At 50.8% G+C, this 18,695-nt stretch overlaps 5 protein-coding genes across 5 annotated transcripts; all 5 read left to right on the plus strand.

The window, feature by feature from the left end:
• Positions 1-133: 133 nt before the first annotated feature.
• CLUP02_17901 (helicase associated domain-containing protein) lies at positions 134-4,008 on the plus strand (the record flags this gene model as incomplete). Its single annotated transcript, XM_049296805.1, has 3 exons — positions 134-164; positions 218-285; positions 349-4,008. The coding sequence occupies 3 exons, from the start codon at positions 134-136 to the stop codon at positions 4,006-4,008; spliced, it is 3,759 nt and encodes a 1,252-aa protein (XP_049138029.1).
• A 603-nt stretch (positions 4,009-4,611) lies between these two features.
• On the plus strand, positions 4,612-7,028 carry CLUP02_17902 (uncharacterized protein; the record flags this gene model as incomplete). The annotated part of the gene is made up of 3 exons (XM_049296806.1): positions 4,612-4,703; positions 5,697-6,352; positions 6,439-7,028. 3 exons carry the CDS (start codon positions 4,612-4,614, stop codon positions 7,026-7,028), a joined length of 1,338 nt encoding a protein of 445 aa, XP_049138030.1.
• An 895-nt stretch (positions 7,029-7,923) lies between these two features.
• Positions 7,924-10,445, plus strand: CLUP02_17903 (uncharacterized protein; the record flags this gene model as incomplete). The annotated part of the gene is made up of 15 exons (XM_049296807.1): positions 7,924-7,987; positions 8,023-8,106; positions 8,162-8,217; positions 8,287-8,317; positions 8,434-8,444; positions 8,512-8,706; positions 8,769-9,120; positions 9,189-9,329; positions 9,358-9,386; positions 9,437-9,563; positions 9,705-9,903; positions 9,982-10,000; positions 10,073-10,101; positions 10,163-10,212; positions 10,285-10,445. The coding sequence occupies 15 exons, from the start codon at positions 7,924-7,926 to the stop codon at positions 10,443-10,445; spliced, it is 1,548 nt and encodes a 515-aa protein (XP_049138031.1).
• Positions 10,446-10,619: 174 nt separating this feature from the next.
• Positions 10,620-13,123, plus strand: CLUP02_17904 (mixed-linked glucanase; the record flags this gene model as incomplete). The annotated part of the gene is made up of 3 exons (XM_049296808.1): positions 10,620-10,751; positions 10,807-11,075; positions 11,131-13,123. 3 exons carry the CDS (start codon positions 10,620-10,622, stop codon positions 13,121-13,123), a joined length of 2,394 nt encoding a protein of 797 aa, XP_049138032.1.
• Positions 13,124-13,964: 841 nt separating this feature from the next.
• Positions 13,965-15,828, plus strand: CLUP02_17905 (uncharacterized protein; the record flags this gene model as incomplete). Its single annotated transcript, XM_049296809.1, has 8 exons — positions 13,965-14,104; positions 14,168-14,331; positions 14,402-14,489; positions 14,555-14,573; positions 14,630-14,747; positions 14,797-14,993; positions 15,063-15,682; positions 15,783-15,828. 8 exons carry the CDS (start codon positions 13,965-13,967, stop codon positions 15,826-15,828), a joined length of 1,392 nt encoding a protein of 463 aa, XP_049138033.1.
• Positions 15,829-18,695: the final 2,867 nt, after the last annotated feature.

Below are 18,695 nucleotides of genomic sequence, written 5' to 3' on the forward strand. Positions count from 1 at the left end.
GAACGAGGAAGTGGAAAGGGATCACTGAATGAGGAAGTGACTGCATGTATATGAACGTTCAGGTTTTCTACAATTACTTTATGAGGGAAACACTGATGAATTAGTTATAGCTTGCTCTTCTACTAACTGAACCATGGACAATCAACTGAAGGTGGTCATGCGGAGTTGGTGTGAAGGAGCACGAGAGAGACATCCGGCAGAGCTTACCCACTAACAGTACGTACTGCTACCAGTGGGTGGGGCGAGGTCGGAACGGGAAGTGCTTTCTCCGACACTTCCCTGTCAGTGCTGTCATGTCTCGTCGCGCGCAGCGTGCAGTAACCTAGACTTTTTTGAGGCCTCAACCAGCGACCATCGCACTTGGAGGTCCTGTTTTCACCCACAGGTCACCTACTTTCCGCCACCATGGACGACCTCTTGAATCTTGAGCTCTTGTCGCTCGTGTCTAAGGTGACCTCCGAACTGCAGAACCATTTGGGCGTTTCCGACAAGACGCTCGCCGAGTTCATCATCGCCCAGCGAGTCGAAGCCGAAGACTACGATGGCTTCAAGAAGAAGCTCGCCGGCATGGGCGCCGACTTCCCCCCGAGTTTAGTCGAGAGCGTCGATCGCCTGGTGCTCACTATGCACCCAAAGATGAAGGGCAAAGCAAAGAAGAACAGCAACGGTGCCGGCAGCAGCGATGAACACCACCATCGCAGCGCCGCAGAGAAGGACGAGATCTTTAGAGGCCTCTCGGTGCCCGACAAGCCGGTGGCGTACGACAGCATAGGTGACGGCGTCGACGCCATTGACGATACGCTAGCGCTTTTGGAAGGGTTGGAGGGAAAGGCGCGGAAAGATAAACCAGACTCGCGCAAGCGAAGCCGCAGCCCAGACGACGGGCGCGACTCACGGCGGAAGCGGAGGGGTCGGTCGAGGTCGAGGGAGCGGAGGAAGCGCGACAAGTACCGGTCGAGATCACGATCGCACGATGATTACGAGAGCGGACCTTCGCTGAAGCAGAGGAGTCGGAGACGCAACTACGATGACGAGGACGATGGCCGCTTTAGGAGGGCACCCGAGCCCGAAGTCGACGATGCGCCTCAGTTGCACAAGGTTTATAGTGGACATGTCACGGGTATCAAGGATTTCGGCGCCTTTGTCAACCTGCATGGCGTACGTGGCAAGGTGGATGGTTTGGTACACATTTCGAGGCTGGTGGAAGGTCAGCGGGTCAATCACCCGTCAGATCTGTTGGAAAAGGGCCAGGACGTCAAAGTCAAGGTTGTCAATATTGAGGGGAACAGGATAGGACTGTCAATGAAGGAGGTGGACCAAGAGACGGGCATGGATCTGTACCCGGAAGACAGGATATCCTCGGGCGCAAATATGCAAGCGTTGGGTGGCGGCGGCGGCGGCCGGAATGGAAACATGTTTGACGATGGGCCGATGCCACCACCACAGCATCAGCCTCGCCGGCAGAAGAAGCGCATGACGTCCCCGGAAAGATGGGAGATCCGCCAGCTGATCGCGTCCGGTGTCGCGAAGGCTTCCGATTACCCCGACCTCGAAGAAGATTATAACGCGACACTGACAGGCGATGGAGAATTGGAGCTGGAGCAGGATGTCGATATCGAGGTTCGAGAGGAGGAACCGCCATTCCTGGCCGGTCAGACGAAGCAATCATTGGAACTATCACCCATTCGAGTCGTCAAAGCACCCGATGGCTCTATGAACAGAGCTGCCATGTCGGGCACTGCGTTGGCAAAGGAGCGAAAGGAGCTAAAGCAACAAGAAGCAGAGGCTGCCGCGGCGGAAGACTCCAAGGTCGACCTCTCTGCGCAGTGGAACGACCCGATGGCAGATCCAGACAAGCGCAAGTTCGCCAGCGATCTACGAAACGCCAAGTCCCAGATGGCCCAGAGCAAGCCCGACGCTGTTCCGGAATGGAAGCGAGCTGTGGCGCCAAAGGACCAGACTTTTGGCAAGCGGACGAACATGAGCATCAAGGATCAACGAGAGTCGTTGCCTGTCTTCGCCTTTAGGCGGAAGTTCTTAGACGCTGTTAGGGAGCACCAAGTCATGGTGGTTATCGGAGAGACTGGTTCAGGCAAGACGACGCAGCTGACGCAATATCTCGCCGAGGATGGCTTCGCCAACGACGGAGTCATTGGTTGCACACAGCCCAGACGTGTAGCCGCCATGTCCGTTGCTAAGCGTGTGGCCGAAGAAGTTGGCACACCGCTGGGCGAGGCTGTCGGTTACACGATTCGTTTCGAGGACAAGACCAGTCCTGCGACGAAGATCAAGTATATGACGGATGGTATGCTTCAGCGTGAAATCCTCGTCGATCCCGATCTGAGGCGCTACTCAGTTATCATGCTCGACGAGGCCCACGAGCGTACCATTTCTACGGATGTCTTGTTTGCGCTTCTGAAGAAGACGATGAAGCGTCGGAAGGATCTCAAGGTCATTGCCACATCGGCAACGCTCGACGCCGACAAGTTCTCTTCGTATTTCGACGGCTGTCCCATTTTCACGATTCCTGGTCGCACGTTCCCCGTCGAGGTGCTGTACTCACGCGAGCCCGAATCTGACTATCTCGATGCTGCGCTCGTCACCGTGATGCAGATTCACCTTACCGAACCGCCTGGGGATATCTTGCTTTTCTTGACGGGTCAGGAAGAAATCGATACATCCGCTGAGATTCTGTATGAGCGGATGAAAGCATTAGGACCCAACGTCCCAGAGCTCATCATTTTGCCTGTGTACTCTGCACTCCCCAATGAGATGCAGAGTCGTATTTTCGATCCCGCACCTCCTGGCTGCCGAAAGGTGGTCATCGCCACCAACATTGCCGAAACATCCATCACAATCGATAACATTTACTTCGTCGTTGACCCTGGTTTCGTCAAACAGAACGCTTACGATCCCAAGTTGGGCATGGATTCATTGGTTGTCACGCCAATTTCGCAAGCCCAGGCGAATCAACGTGCTGGCCGCGCCGGACGTACAGGACCTGGAAAGTGTTTCCGCTTGTACACCGAAGCGGCCTACCAGTCCGAGATGTTGCCTACAACCATCCCCGAGATCCAGAGGCAGAACTTGTCGCACGTCATTCTCATGCTCAAAGCCATGGGCATCAACGACCTGTTGCATTTTGACTTTATGGACCCCCCGCCAATTAACACTATGCTTACAGCATTAGAAGAGCTATATGCGCTCAGTGCTCTGGATGACGAGGGCCTGCTGACGCGTCTGGGACGAAAGATGGCAGACTTTCCCATGGAACCGTCTCTGGCCAAGGTGCTCATCATCTCCGTTGACATGAAGTGCTCAGCAGAGATGCTCATCATCGTCGCCATGCTCAACCTCCCCAATGTCTTTTACCGCCCCAAAGAGAAGCAATCGCAAGCAGACCAGAAGAAGGCCAAATTCCACGACCCGCACGGCGACCACCTCACACTGCTGAACGTCTACAACTCATGGAAGCAAAGTAGTTACTCGAGCCCCTGGTGTTTCGAGAACTTCATCCAGGCGCGTTCAATGAAGCGTGCCAAGGACGTGCACGACCAGCTCGTTAAGATCATGGACCGGTACCGACACCCCATCGTCAGTTGCGGGCGGCATACGCAGATTGTGCGGCAGGCGCTCTGCTCTGGCTTCTTCCGCAACGCGGCGCGCAAGGATCCGCAGGAAGGGTACAAGACGCTCATCGAGGGGACGCCGGTGTACCTCCACCCGAGCTCGGCGCTGTTTGGGAAGCAGGCCGAGTGGGTCATTTACCACACGCTCGTGCTGACGACCAAGGAGTACATGCACTGCACGACGAGCATCGAGCCAAAGTGGCTCGTGGACGCGGCGCCCACGTTCTTCAAGGTTGCGCCGACGGATCGGTTGTCCAAGAGGAAGCAGGCGGAGAGGATCCAGCCGCTGCATAATAAGTATGCTGGGGAGGACGACTGGAGGCTGAGTGCGCAGAGAAAGGGCGGTCGTGGAGGTGGTGGTGGCGGGACGTGGGGTTAACTCCCCGGCGGGCGAGGCCCATCCCATGGGGAGGGCCAAGGGAATGGGGAAGGCGAGTGGATGTATGGATATGTGGAAGGCGAGGATTCAGGTTGTTATAGCTCAGTGAATATACCCAAGAAGAGAGATATGATGCACACAACTACGTATTCGTACGCCTCCTGGGATGGCGAACGCGTCACCTGTGATGCGCGAGACTGACGACCGTAGACGATCCTCTAGGGGTGGTTTGGAATTTGTCAGCTTTGTGTTTGTTTTCTTGTTGGCATTGCGTTGCTGTATAGAGTAGCAGCCAAGACTGGTTCGTAGAGTCGCAGCTTCAACGAGAGCCTCATCGGGACTGGTTCGGGAACGCCGGGGGGAACACAGTCCGCCGCGGACTGAGCCCATGCGAAGCTGGTCAAGACGGATTCATAGCCAAGACGTCGGGAGCGTAGGAGATGGATCGGGATGGACTACGCATCGATAAGCATTCGCCGAACTGAGGAGGACTTGGCTTTCCATGATGAGTAGACCTTGGCGCTGTGTTGAACCTGAGGTCTGAGAGTGGCTTCCGGGGGCAGATTGATACCGTGTTGCCTAAGTCCAAGACTTGAAGGTCTCATGCCGACGGAGTACAATGACTCGGCCGATAGCCTGGACAAGGGCGATGGGAATGGCAGGTCGGAGCCGTTTTTTGCACCCGGCTCGGCGATGTAAGTGGTTTGTAAGGGTTCTAGAACGGAAACTCGGCAGGGTGTCGGATATGCATAATCCGTGGACGGGGAGATCTCAATAGCTTGAGAAGTCAGCCGTACGGATACTTAACTTCAGTTCCTTATCGATCTGGCGATGATGGAGGCCGCTTATTTAGACTTTGTCGGTAAGAGATGGGAAATGATACGATGCACTGGGAATGACTCGCAGCGGGGTTCTCAATGTTCTTTTCTGTCCTTCCGTGGCTTCTTTACCTGCGTTAGGTAAGGAAAGAATCCCAGCAGGGGATCAATCAACGAACCCTCTTTTGCCAAATTTAGGGGTTAATTCTGTATATTAACTACCAGATGCTTCCCGCTGCGAGGTTGAACTCTAAAATCGCCTTCCAGGCTTACGGCAACGTCTATCGGGAAAATGTGGGTTTCCTTTTTCCTCGTGGTTCTAGTGATACCGCCAAGACGTTTCGGGATGGGGACGCGTTCAACAGCCCTCTGCGAATGCTTTATCCGGCAGTGGTCTAAGGGGTTGGGGCAACTTGGGTTTCGGCGTTTGGCCTGATGTTTCCGAGGGGTAGATCATGTAGAAGGTATTACAGTTACACTGAGACCTTACGAATTTCAGTATGGAGTTGGTCGGATAGTGGGGGGGATGGTAGACGGAGGGTGGCTCTTTTTACAATAAGCTTGAATACCCCCCCTCTCACCATCCTACCTACATCTGGAAAAGACCGTTCTGGAGTTTCTCTCTTTGATGGATGGAGGGCGGGTCTGTTCGAATTTAGAGTTGGGACAAAGTTGCAGGCACTTGACGAAAAAGTTTGGATGGCATCTGTCAGATTTACAGTGCTATTTCCCGGTGTCATGAGACGAGACGAACAACGATAACTCCGACGACGACACCAAGGAGTTGGATAACTATTTAACTAAGACGCGGAAGCACTAGCAGCAACCACCGAGTCATTTGCTTACACGCCTTGCATGCATTCGACGAAGCCGAAGCCGAGATGACACGCCACCACCGGCCCACGGCGCTTCACCTCGCCACTGTCCTCGCGCTGCTGTCTGTCACAACGAACCTGCCCGGCCTAATGTTGGTCCCCGGCGTTGCGGCAGTGGAGGATTAGAGGCTGAGGACGTCCCCCCCGAGTGCGCTCAGGTTTGCGCGCCTATAGTACAGCTCACGGCGCGGTGCGAGGTACAGGTGGAGGCCCAGTTCGGCAAGGACAAGCGGGATTTACCGGTTAGACAATACCATGATGGATCGGTAAAGGACAGGGATGTCAAGGGAAGGGTAGAATGGAGAGGGGATGGTAAGAAGAGAAGGAGGAGGAATCTACAGAGGATGCTGGGTCGGAGACTCAGCGGGAGACAGGAGCCGGAGTCAGAAGATAGCAGCGACGACGAAGAGGAGCCCACGGCGAGTCTGGCTCTGGGGTCGGGCTTCGCTGCGGTGCCTACGTTGGGCGTCGGGCGCTCAGCGAGTGCGGAGGATGCTGCGAAGGAGGCTTCCGAGAAGGCTGCTGAGGCGGCGGCGAAGAATGCTTCGAGGGCGTGTGTTTGTGGGGAGAGGGGGTTTGACGTTGCCGGGGCTGCGTTTGGGTGTTTGTCGTGCATTTCGCGGAACGTTACGGCCGTGGAAGCCAATGAGGGTGAGTTCACCTCTTGCAAGAGTCGAGACTGTTCACTTGGCTCAGTCTTCTGAAAGGAAGGCGATCATACTAACGATGGAGTGCAGATATCAGAGAAATCATTGGAGAATGCGGCTTCGTTGCCGCGCCGGCCGCTCCGGTCCCGGCGCCGCCGGTGACGATTTCGACGACTACAACTTCATCTCCGCCGATAGTCCCACCGCCAGTGTTGAACCCGGCCGTGACAACAACGTTGCCGGCAAACTTGGCCCCCGCGCAACCCTTCCCATCGTCGTCTACCTCTTCGTCCTCGTCATCGGTACCCCTTCCCCCAGCGCCCGCTATACCACCCGCCATCCAGACATCTACCTCAACAACTGCACCCCCGCCGACCATTCCGCCGGCAGTTCAGACTCCATCAGCCTCACCTGCTCCGCCGCCGCCATCCGTACCCCCCGTTAACGGGGTTTCTTCGGCCCCGTCTTCGGAGTCCATCACGCCGGTGACGGTCTTTGTTCCACCGAATTTTCAAACGCTGCCGTCCATCGTGCCTCCGAATGATTTTCGTAACGCACCGTCTCTGCCTGATGCGAATGGAAACCAGATGAGTAGTGCGGAGGGGCGATCTAGGGTACTCCGGTTGTGGGGGGCGGGCGGTGCGTGGGTGGTTATTCTGGCTTTGTTCATGCTAGGTTGAAGACGGGGATGATGTTATTGGCCAAACTCGTGTCTAAGAGCAAAGCGGTCAAAGACAATGGAGTGATTAAATAATCTGTCCTCCTTCGCTTAAAGTTTCAGTGGTTGAAAATACCGCATTGAGTGAAAGCGATGGCCTCGACTTGTTTCTCAAGAAAAGTTCTATGTTATCGAGTGAGAGTTGCAGTCAATCTGATGTGATTACATAGTCTATACATACTAACGACTTGTCGGATTCTAGTTTGACATTCCTTGGAGGCTTCGTTTGTGGAAAATTCGACTCGAGTGAGCTGACACTATGTATCTTGATACTTGCATCTGACTCCTCCTATTCGATCTTCGTCCTGCAGTATTGGAGAAGAGCTCTACCGACCCAATTGGCTACCTGACTTTGATGTGGTCTAAAAATAAGAACAGAAACGAAATTAGGTCTCATAGTCTTCAGAAAGGAGCCTTTCAACATGGATACATTTCTATCTTCTAGAGCGGTAACTGTTTACCAAACCAAACATATGCTCTCAAGTATAAACTTTCGACACGGAAGAGCAACCGAGTTCTCAGGGGAGACTCATTGCTTTCCTTTAAAACCATATGAGCAGTTTTTGACGATACACGATAAGAAATTGGGGCACCTCAACATGTCGCAGCATGAGAGCATTCAGGGAATGCTATTTTGGATAACATATACTTGACCAATCCTCCTGCATGTGAATTAAAGACCTTAACCGCCACTACTGCGAATGAGAAACTTGTATCGCTTATCCTCTCCACAGGAAAGATTTCAAAGAGCACTTTTGTGCGACAGCTCTTGCTCCCTGGTTTTTCATAATAAATCACGGGTTCTGCAAAATGTATGGAATCCTATTAATGGTCAAAGCCACACCGCGATATTTTTCATGCCATTGGAATGCAACGTCAGCCAAGCTGGATTCAAGGCAAGGGCCGATCATAGCCCGAAGAGTGGCACTTCCGAAGCATTGCTGTTGCAGCACTAGGGGATGTATCCGCAGGCGAGAAGGCGTACTCCACTGGGCCGTGCGGTCCAGATGTGCCGTCCACTAGATGCCGTAATGCAGCCAGTGAGTTTCACGGCACTTGATCAGGCGGAACTGGAGTCATAACTTTGAACTGAAGATTTGTGTTGGTTGATCAACAGACTTCATCCGGGCATGTGGGAGTTTAGCGTGATCGTGAGATCGTTGGCGAGTGTTCTTCTGCGGATTGGACCAACTGATTTGGATAAGTGTTGTCCATTACAGGCAGCTGAAAGCATCATTGCAAAAATGGCGGGTGCGTGACATGAAGTAGGGCTATTATTTAACCATCATAATCGTGTACAACGCTATTCGAGTTTCATTGGAAATTGAACAGATCAATGGCGCCAGATGACTCATTACATCTGTGAGCGATGAACAGCGTGCAAAAACCAGATTGTCGAACGAATGCTGACTCTGCTCAATGAGACAATATTTCTATCTTGACAGTCGAATTCGTGGCTCAATGATAATGAGGCGAAGGCCCAATATCGAAATTCGAGATACAGCGTTCTACCTAGCCGTGCCAGTTCGAGAAGAAAGTCGGTCAAGCAAGGTGAAGGAGATGAAGGGACGCCATATTTAGTACGCGGACCCAAGGATCGGGGAATCTTCCTTGATATCATCCCACGGCCCACCGACTGGGTCTCGCCTTCATGTTGTTAGCCAAAGCTGAAAGAGGAGACCAGACTGCAAGGGGCTCGTAGCCGAGGCAAAAGCGGAGCAAAGCAACCATCAAACGAGGGCTGCCATCCGATATTCAAGAGAGTGAAAACCCACAAAAGTCGAGCATTAGCAAAATAAACCCGTTTTCAAAGCTGGCTGGGGAAGCCAGCTTTGAAAATATTTTGGGCTACGACCTGTTATGTTTGTGCAACTTCGCCTTATGGAATGGTCCTCAAACCATGACCTGGGAAACACAAGTTGACAAGACAGGGCATCCACATCCAAAAACCGTGCCGCTTTTTCTTGGTAACTCCACCGGGGCGAACCCCTTCACTAATACGGAGTACAGATTCGAATACGACGCCCGACCACTACGCCGTGGAAACCAGCCCTGTGAACGTCTGGATTGGTCGTTGACTTCCGGAGCGGGAGGCTCAGCCCCTGAGCGGGAGCAATCAAAGCGACACGTTTTTTCTGCCCTTTGAAGCTGGGAGTTGGAGCCCTCCAATCCCGAAAGGTCTGCGTAAACGGGTGTGGAAAACTTGGAAGTGCTCGGCAACTTGACGGGTTTAACGCGCCGCGTGGCCAGATGAACAAAGACAGTCCGTCGCTCTGATGTAACGAAACTAGAAGAAGACCGGCGGCACTTAGGAATATTCGTGAGCTGTCATCACTTGAAACAAATAGCAAGACACTGAAAGTGAACTAGAGGAAGGAAAAAAATATTGACTTGGAGAAAAGCCGCTGGTCTAAAGAATTCGATGCAACGGTGCAGGAGATCTTTGCCAATCACGCCCCCAAGAGCGACCAGCGCCATCAAGATCTCGGCGGCTTGAGTGAGACAACCCCTGTCTAGCGCGGGACAATGGCTCGAATGGTCAATGGAGAAAAAGAATAGGGGAACGGCGGAATCCTGCCCGTCACTTCAAGGAAAAACAACCCACCATGTTCACGACATCCACTCAGACCACCATCAGGCCCCCGTTGCAGTCCACTTCGAGCCCACCTTGTCCCGATCAAGGGCCTGTTCCTGGATGTCAAGCAGGGGGTGGGCTTACACACATGCGACCTCCGCTTCATTGGCCTCGGGACGACGACACCTTTGCGCGGAGTGTACCTGAGCCGCCAGCCAACCGCCGTGCCGTTCCTGGCATTCCATGAACGAATGCGGACTTAGTGCGCATGTGTTTATGTGTTGGTGTGTTTGAGGTTCTCTGGGCCTGCAGGAAACATGTTCTTGTGCCCACTCACAAGCGCATATGTCAATGCACAAGTGGCATAGAGGCATGGAGATGCGAGGAGTGGAACCACGATTACTTACGTATGTTGGCAGACGATGCACAAGACCCTTGATATATCTCCAGAACCGGCAGAGTCTGTCAAGGGGCCGAGGGGATGAGCGGGCTATGTATGTTCTAGTTCGTTCTCCATCCAGAGCCCCTGAACGAACCAGTGCTCCCGGTACTGCTCACCAAGGCTCTGTCGGTACGAGGGGATCCAATGAGAATGAAATTGTTGGAGAAACAGGTAGGTCGTAGACCCCCCTGAGCATCTCAGCCCGTCTCTCCGCGGGTGAATCGAATGGCCAGGAGCGAATCTGGGTCGACCGTCTTTTTCGGGTCGGTATAAGACTCATGGTAACCCCATGGGAGCAAGCGCCTTGCGCATCTAGGCCCTCCCTCTCACCTTCTTTCAAGATTCCTGTTCTGGTTTCTTAAGTCATTCTTTTGTTCAAGAACAAGCTTTCGAATTTCTTCATTCTGTTCACTCACTTTACAGTTCGAAGACCCATTTCTGTCGTTTCTTAATTGTGTTTGATATCTCCCGTTTCTGTCTTTCTGCATAGTTATTCCACCTAGTTTTATATTCCTCATATCCATCCTTAGCCCACAATGGCGCCTTCGCTTCTCTCCACGCTCTCTTCCGCCCTCCTCCTCACGTCATCCGCGACCGCTGTCCAGACCTATCAACTCGCCGACAGCTACGACTCGACCAACTTTCTTGAGAAGTTTGGTTTCTTCACGGTATGTTCCAAGTCGATAAGTGATGCATTAGAACTTTGGCTGATCATCTATCTAGAGCGACCACTCCACCGGGAACTACAACGATGTCGACCCCACCGGTGGATATGTCAGCTACAAGTCGGCAGCAGATGCTCAGAGCATGGGTCTCGTAAAGACTGAGGGCGGTGACCTGTACCTCGGTGTCGACTCTACATCTACCCTCGATGCCGCTGGTATCGGCAGAAGCAGTGTAAGAATCGAGAGTACGGCCAAGTACGGTCAGGGACTTTTTGTCATCAACTTTTCCCATCTTCCTAAGCCTGTCTGCGGTGCGTGGCCTGCGGTGTAAGTCTCTTTCACATTCTTCAGCCCATCCATAATGCTGATCAGATACCACCAGCTGGACCGTTGGCAACCCCTGGCCCGCTGCCGGCGAAATCGACATCGTTGAGACCTGGAACGAGGACAATGTGAACAAGGTCGTCCTTCACACCGACGGCACGCTCGGCGAGTGCCGCATCGACGGAACGAACATGACCGGCACCATCAGCAAGCCCAACTGCGCAAACTATGCCGCAGGCCAGTCAGACAACGAAGGCTGCGCCGGTCTTGATGGCGCTGCCCCCTTTGGATCCGCCGAGGGAGGAGTTTACGCCATGCAATGGACTGACACCGCCATCCGCGTCTGGGGCTTTACTCACGCCAACGTTCCCGCCGACATCGCGAGCGCCAACCCGAACCCCGATGCCTGGGGCACGCCCAGCTTCACCACCAGCACCTGCGCCGCTGACAAGCTGTTCGAGGAGCAGAAGCTCGTGGCCAACATTGACTTCTGCGGTGTGGCCGGAAACGATGGTATCTGGACCCAGACTTGTGAGGCGAAGACTGGTATGACTTGCAAGGAGTACGTTGCCGCCAACCCGACTGCCTTTGCCGATGTTTTCTTCAAGATCAGCTCCATCAAGTACTACAACCTCAAGGACGGCAACGCCACTGCCTCAGTCATCTCCAGCTCAGTTGCCGCTTCGACTGTCGCTGCCTCTACCTCTGTCGCGCAGACCGCTGTCGTCAGCTCCGCCCTGTCCACCGCTGTGGCCTCCGAAAAGCCTGTTGCGACTTCTGCCGCCGCCATTGAGAGCTTGACCACCCGTCTGGCGACCTCCACCGTTTATGCTACCAACATCAAGACCATCACCTCTTGTGCCGCCGAAGTTACCAACTGCCCGGCCCGCGAGACCCCTCAGGTCGTCACCGAGGTCGTTGCTGTCACTACCACCGTCTGCCCCGTCGTCGACGTCCCTACGCAGTTGACCGTCATCAAGACCGAGGTCCACACCATCACCTCCTGCGCCCCTGAGGTCACCAACTGCCCCGCCCGACAGACCACCGTCACCAGCCAGGCAGTCATCCCGACGACCGTAGCCATCCCCGTCGAGAGCTACATCCCCTCAAAGCCCGCCGGCGGCGATGCCCCCATCACCGTCAGCTCCCAGGAGCCTGTCGCCGATATCACCACGGCTATCACAACCTACGAGACCAACATCATCACAATCACCTCTTGCGCCGCAGAAGTCACAAACTGCCCGGCCAGGACTTCCACTGTCGTCACAAGCAAGGTCATTCCTACTACTATACCCGGTGTCCCTGCCGTTCCCACCACCGCCGGCTCCGCGAAGCCTGTCGTCACCGGCCAGCCTCCCGCCGAGCAAATCACCACCTACCTCACTAACGTTGTCACCATCACCTCCTGCGCTGCCGAAGTAACCAACTGCCCCGCGAGAACCTCTACCATCATTACCAGTGCCGTTGTCCCCAAGCCTACCACTGAGGCAAGCCAGAAGCCTGTCCTCACCACCGACGTCCCCACCGTCTTGACCACATACAAGACCAACCTCGTCACGATCACTTCCTGCGCCGCAGAGGTTACGAACTGCCCGGCCAGGACTTCCACCATCGTCACCAGCGAGCTCATCTCCACCACGGTCCCCAAGCCCGTCACTACCCCCGTCGTTGGTGGCACTGCCGTCTCTGAGAAGCCTGTTCCTGCCACTTCCGGTGCCTCCACCGCCCCTGGCGCCGGTGTTCCTACCGTCGGTGTTCCCGCCTCCAGCAGCACCGTCTCTACCGAGAAGCCCGTCCTCGAGACCCCCGGCGCGTCAGGCACCCACGGCGGCCCTCCCCCCATTCCTACGACCTTGGTCGTTGCACCGTCGGATGGATATAACGGCACTCTGACTACCGCCGTGATTCCTGTCGGAACTGGTTCTACCTCTCCCTGTGTTGGCGCCGCTTGCCCGGCAACCACCACCGGCCCCGTCCAGGCCGGCGCTGGTAAGCTCAGCTCTGGTGGCTTGCTTGCGGCTGTAGCGGCATTGGCTGTTTTGGTCATCTAATGTGCGATGCAATCTGCGGTGTCATGTAGAGAAAACATTTCCTTTTCTTCTGTCGTCTTATTTGTATACTATATGGTTCTCATAGAGCGCATATACCCTTCGGTTAGCATAGGAAGCGTCAGAAACGCGCAGACCAATGTATTATTCAAACTGTTCATTTATAGTGCATCGTACTGAGTCGCGCGACGCCCCTTCCACTTTGACGCGAATAGGGAGGCTGCAGATCGTAGGTAAAAATTCAGCTGCTCAATCAAAGGATATGCCTTTGATGCATGGGCTTGGAGGGTTGCATCCAACTACCTTGTGCAGATCGCAACCTCACTCACTAGGAAGCGGGCCGGACCGTAAGACCGAACGCCTTCATAAATAACCAGGGCGCATTGGGCATGAACGCCTGTAAACCTTTCGTGTAGGTGAAAGTACCTCTGCGGCTCTATTGATTCTAGCTAGAAGAATAGATCTACTAAAACCTGCTTCAGCCACTGAAATGACATGAGGTAGTCGACGCACATGGTCTGGTATAAGTATGTGAGCAAATAAGCAAGTAGTCCCTCGAATATCATCTTGGCTCTAGCCAGCCTAGCGGCATGCCAGTGCCGTGATGTCTTGGTGAGACACCCCGCCTCCTCGTCATCAAAGCGCGTCAGGGCTGCGAGTGGAACGGACCCCAAATGACTGTCGAACGACGTCAATTGGCCTTTGAATATCAAAGGGTTTCCCCCTCACCTCGGTCAAGGCAATGACAGCGCGGCGTCCTGCATCTCGATTCCAGCGGATATGCGAGCCGTTTCTTGACATTGAGGAATCCTACCATAGTTTAGCGGATACGCCATGACCAGCTATGTACGTCACGAACGTTGGGTTTCGTAATCCCTTCCCCTCACATCGTGTAACCGCATACCGGTGGTGCAATACACCAGGATTGCGCCTTCGTGTCACGGGTGGTCTAGGAGATTTTGGATGTTTGGCTTTTGTCATAAAGTCTGCTTCCGCCGTCTGATAGAAAATTTGTCGTTCTTGTTCTCTCATCAAATCAGTTTGAAGGCTCCAAATACCCCGCTTCAGTGGAGTTCGTGATCTTATCCACATTTACTCACCAACTCCTCATCATCCACGCGTCGACGTCATAATCATGGCTGACCCAACTGTCATTGTCTTGCCCGGAACGGCTGATAGCTTCCATCGTACTGACCAGGGAAGGTCGCAGAGTAAGTTTTGTAGGCACGGCAGCAATGTACGTGAAATAGAAGACTTACAATTGTTGTCTCAACTCCTTAGTTGCATCAAAAATCCAGAATGCCCTGAACGAAGAACAATCGCCAAGATCGACGCAGGAAGGCCCATTGCGACAGGTTTTAGGTATTGGGTGAACTTCGTTCGTCAACTAAAACAAGATGCTAATAAAGTCCTTCACCCAGCCCAGAAAGACAGCTTCTACAAGTATATCAACGTACGTACTTGCTCATGTAGCGCCCGCACTGCAGCTTTGCTAACTTGTAACATTAGTGGGAAGATCCTCTACGCACCCTTGGTGTATATATCGGTACCTTGAGCATCTTGTTTGGGGCACACTACTTACCCCTCACTCAATTGGCATTGAAGGCGGCGGTCACTACTCTTGGAGGTAAGACTGGACACACTTACTCATGTGAGCCAATGCTTAAGTTTTCTAGCCGTCTCTGCTGCTGAGTATGCCAGCCGGTCCTTCAGTTCCGACTCCTTATCCACACGCCTTCGACCGAGACAGTATAGGAGAGTGCCGGACTCTACACTCAACAACACTCTGAGAGATGTTCACGACTTTATTCAATACGCAGTCGTAGAAGCTCAACGAATCATATATGGCGAAGACCTGGGAAGAACGTTTGGCGTAAGTGAACACTAGATACAAACTTAATTCGCCATGTGATATAGAATTCAGTGACTAACCTATTTCCAGGCATTCGTCGGACTTGCATCTCTGTATGCACTCATTAAAGTCCTTTCTCCGTTTTGGTTAGCTGTAGTCGGAGTGACCGCCATCTTCGTTGCTCCTCTCGCAGCCTCGCCTCAGGGACGGCAGATCGCCCACGACGCCACTGTGCAGGCTCAAAATGCGGCAAACGTGACCGCTCAGAAGGGCGCAGAGCTCGCTCGTGATGGACAGGCAAAGACGGCGGAGCTGTCCTCTAAGGCACAACAAGCTGCTTCCGATGCGAGCACGACCCTCGGCAACGCTGCTCGGAGCGGGCAACAGACGGTCTACAACGCGACCAACACAACTGCTGATAAGGCGAGAGACTTGCCGCAAGCAGGCACAAATGCACTCAATAATGCTTCTGGATCTGTTACATCGACCTTGGGAGACGTCAAGCACAACGCCACCGGCTCATCGGCGACCAACAACAGCCGGACGTTTGATGAGAGAACTCGTCAGCCGCTCTCCGGATATGTCACAAGCACAGGATCGGATGGCCTCGCTCGATCGTCAGTCAATGAGACTGAGATACCGAGACGTGCCCCTTTGGACCTTGAGGATCAGCTCTCTGCTGAACAGTCTAGTTTGCCTTCACTCCCTAGGTCCTTGCCAGTCAAATCTGATATTAAGGGTTTGGGAAATGGAACGGCTACGATTCTCCAATAAAAGGATGGATATGTCGGCGTTGTTGATCAATCATAGTTTCGAAGAGGAAAGGGCTAAAGCAGCTTCGAAGCAACGACTGTAAACTAGATGCTGCACGCTTCCATATTGGATTTAATATACTGAAACTAGTAATTCACAAAATTTTGCACCATACTTGTTAGCTCGTAAAGGGTTGAAGTCCCCGAGACTTGGTTCGGCCATCACCTTAGTGAGGTGGGGGGCAGGGTGAGCTCTTGATGCGCCAGAACTCCATTTTGCGACTCCCTTACAGGCAGTCGTTGGAGAGCATCTTCTAGTATAATGAAAGCTCGACCTCCGAAACGAAACAGCATTAAGGTTGAACTATAAGAGGCTTCGTGATTAAGGCGGACGCAAGACTTATCGATGGATATTGTTGATGCCAAATAAAATGGATATGGGATGAGTGTTACGTATGGGAAAACATAGTGTGTATGAATCTCGGATTGAGAAGTCGCGAGCCAGTTGTCTCAACTTGGTGCACGCAATGGGAAATCATGAATGCAGCAGCTGAGCAGACGAACGTACGACAGGAATGCTTCCTGCATATTGCTTCGCCTCAGACTTACCCTGTACCGACTTCTATTTTGGTGTTGACTCAAATACCTTAGCAACACACCCTTTTCGGCTGGAGCTTAACTATCCTTATCGATGCGATACAGCAAAGTTCCATGTCCGAACGAATCATACCCGCCCGAGTTTGGACTGTAGTCACCACCGCCGCCTTCAATGTTGGCGGTCAGGTTGCCATTGACATAGTCACGGAACTCCATTGACCATGAAGCATTGAGACCCTTGACTTCCGCGTAGTGGGAGTAGAGAGCTTCATAACCAGGTCGTACATCAAATCTAGCTTTTGGGGCCACGACCTCCAGCACACCTTCCCAGCTACGATAAGGCGTGTAAGAAACAGTGTGGTTGGTATTGTAAGTCGACCCACCCCCTTTTGGCCACCCCCCCCTTTTGGCCACCCCATTAAAACATAATATCAAAACATCGCTACTAACTATACTTAATTAATTAACTATCTTCTATTACTATAATAATATAGTTATGATTCTCCCTAGGTAATTCGACCCCTGCGAGTCGACTAGGACTAACTAGACGGTCGCTAGAGTCCTCCTAAGCTCTTTATATATCCTAGATATTTACGAACTTAGTATTTAGGTTTATTAGTATACTCTTCTTTTTTTACGACCTTAATTAGTTAACTTTAGCTTTTAGAACTCGAATATAGTACTAAGATATTACTAAATAATAAGCCTACTTGCTAAATACTTTTTTTACTTTTTTAAATAGTAGTTATTAAGTATTATAGTCTAGACTAAGCTCTATAAATAACTTTAACTAATCGCAGAGCTCGCTAGCCTTTTTAAGTATTAACTAGTTAATAATAAACGCCGCTAATACTTAGTTAATAGCTTTTTTAATATTACTAGTTACTTACTTAGTATCTGCGGTCTTTTTAGTTAGTATAATTAGGTTAAGTAAGATTATTAAATTAGTAAGTAATCTAGCTATGTTAGGGGGATATAGTCCAGTTACTTTTTACTTACTTCGTATATTTAATAATATTAAACTAACTAAACGAGCTTTTTAATAATAGCTTAAGAAGTACTGCTTTCTAACGATAGTAGAATTATTTACTATATCCTCTTTACTAAGCTCCTTTTTATACTTAGACTTAATAAGTTTAAAAATAGCTATATTTAACGGCTAGAGGATATAGGAAGTATATAGTAATAAGAATAATAAGTAGACGTTATTTCTATAATATTCTTATATAAATTCTATTATTATATAACTCCTATAGCTATTTAGAACTAATAGTCGAGGCTTATTAAGTATACTAAGCCCCCTAAGGGGGGGGGTCTTAGTTTATAATAAGAACACTATTTTTAACTACTTAAGGGCAGTCTTATTAATCGTTTAATTATTATTTATTATTATAAACTCCTAATTAGTATAAGGGTTAAGTTTAAGTAAAAACTATTACTACTATACTAACTTTCCCTTATATATAATTAGTAGTTTAATAGCTCGATTATTAATAAAAATATATTTAATTATAGATACCTAAGTACGCGAACTAGGCTCTTTTTTTCGTATTACTATAGTCTCTACCTTATTTAAAACTAGGCTATTAAATCCCTTACCCTCTAGGATACTAGTCTTATTTATATTATACTTATTAGCCTATTTAATATTACTAATCTCTAGTATATTAAGTAATCTAAACTATAACTTAATTATATTAGTAATAGCCCTATTTAAATACCTCGAATTAATAATACGACTTCTCTAGACCTTAATTAATAAGTTCCTTTTTCAAAAAGCGTCTATCTATCTTTTTTTAAAAGGATTTATATCCCCCTAGGATCTTAGAACTCGCTTAGCAAATTTTATAAGCTATTTATAAATTAATATAACGCTTAGATTATATTAAATACGAACTTATTAAGCTAACTAATCTTCTTATTATAGAGAAAGCCTCTAAAGGTCTGTGAATACTATTACCCTCGTTTAATAACCTTTCTTATAGTTATAAAGAGTTAACCTTAGAACTCTAAACTTAATTAAGGCCCGATTAATTAAGAGACCTCTTCTAATAGCCTTAAGAGCCCGAATAACTTTATTTTTAATATACGAGATTATTATATATCGATAAATAAGTATATAAAAAAGAATTATATTTGGACGATTTTTATAATTATTATAGTGGTTTGAAAATCGTAGGTAGGGTTTTAATACGGTAGCTGGGATAGAGAAATGGGGTAGCTAAAAGGGGGGGGTGGCTAAAAGGGGGTAGGTCGACTTACTTAGCAACATACTCGGCGCTAGCTTTAATTAGCCACCTGCGAGAAAATCTGGAGTAGGACAAAAAGAGAACTCACGCGTTCAGGATCTAGCGGCCAAAGGTATCGAAAAGAT

This window comes from Colletotrichum lupini, chromosome 10 (assembly GCF_023278565.1).
Source record: "Colletotrichum lupini chromosome 10, complete sequence".
Lineage (NCBI taxonomy): Eukaryota > Fungi > Ascomycota > Sordariomycetes > Glomerellales > Glomerellaceae > Colletotrichum > Colletotrichum lupini.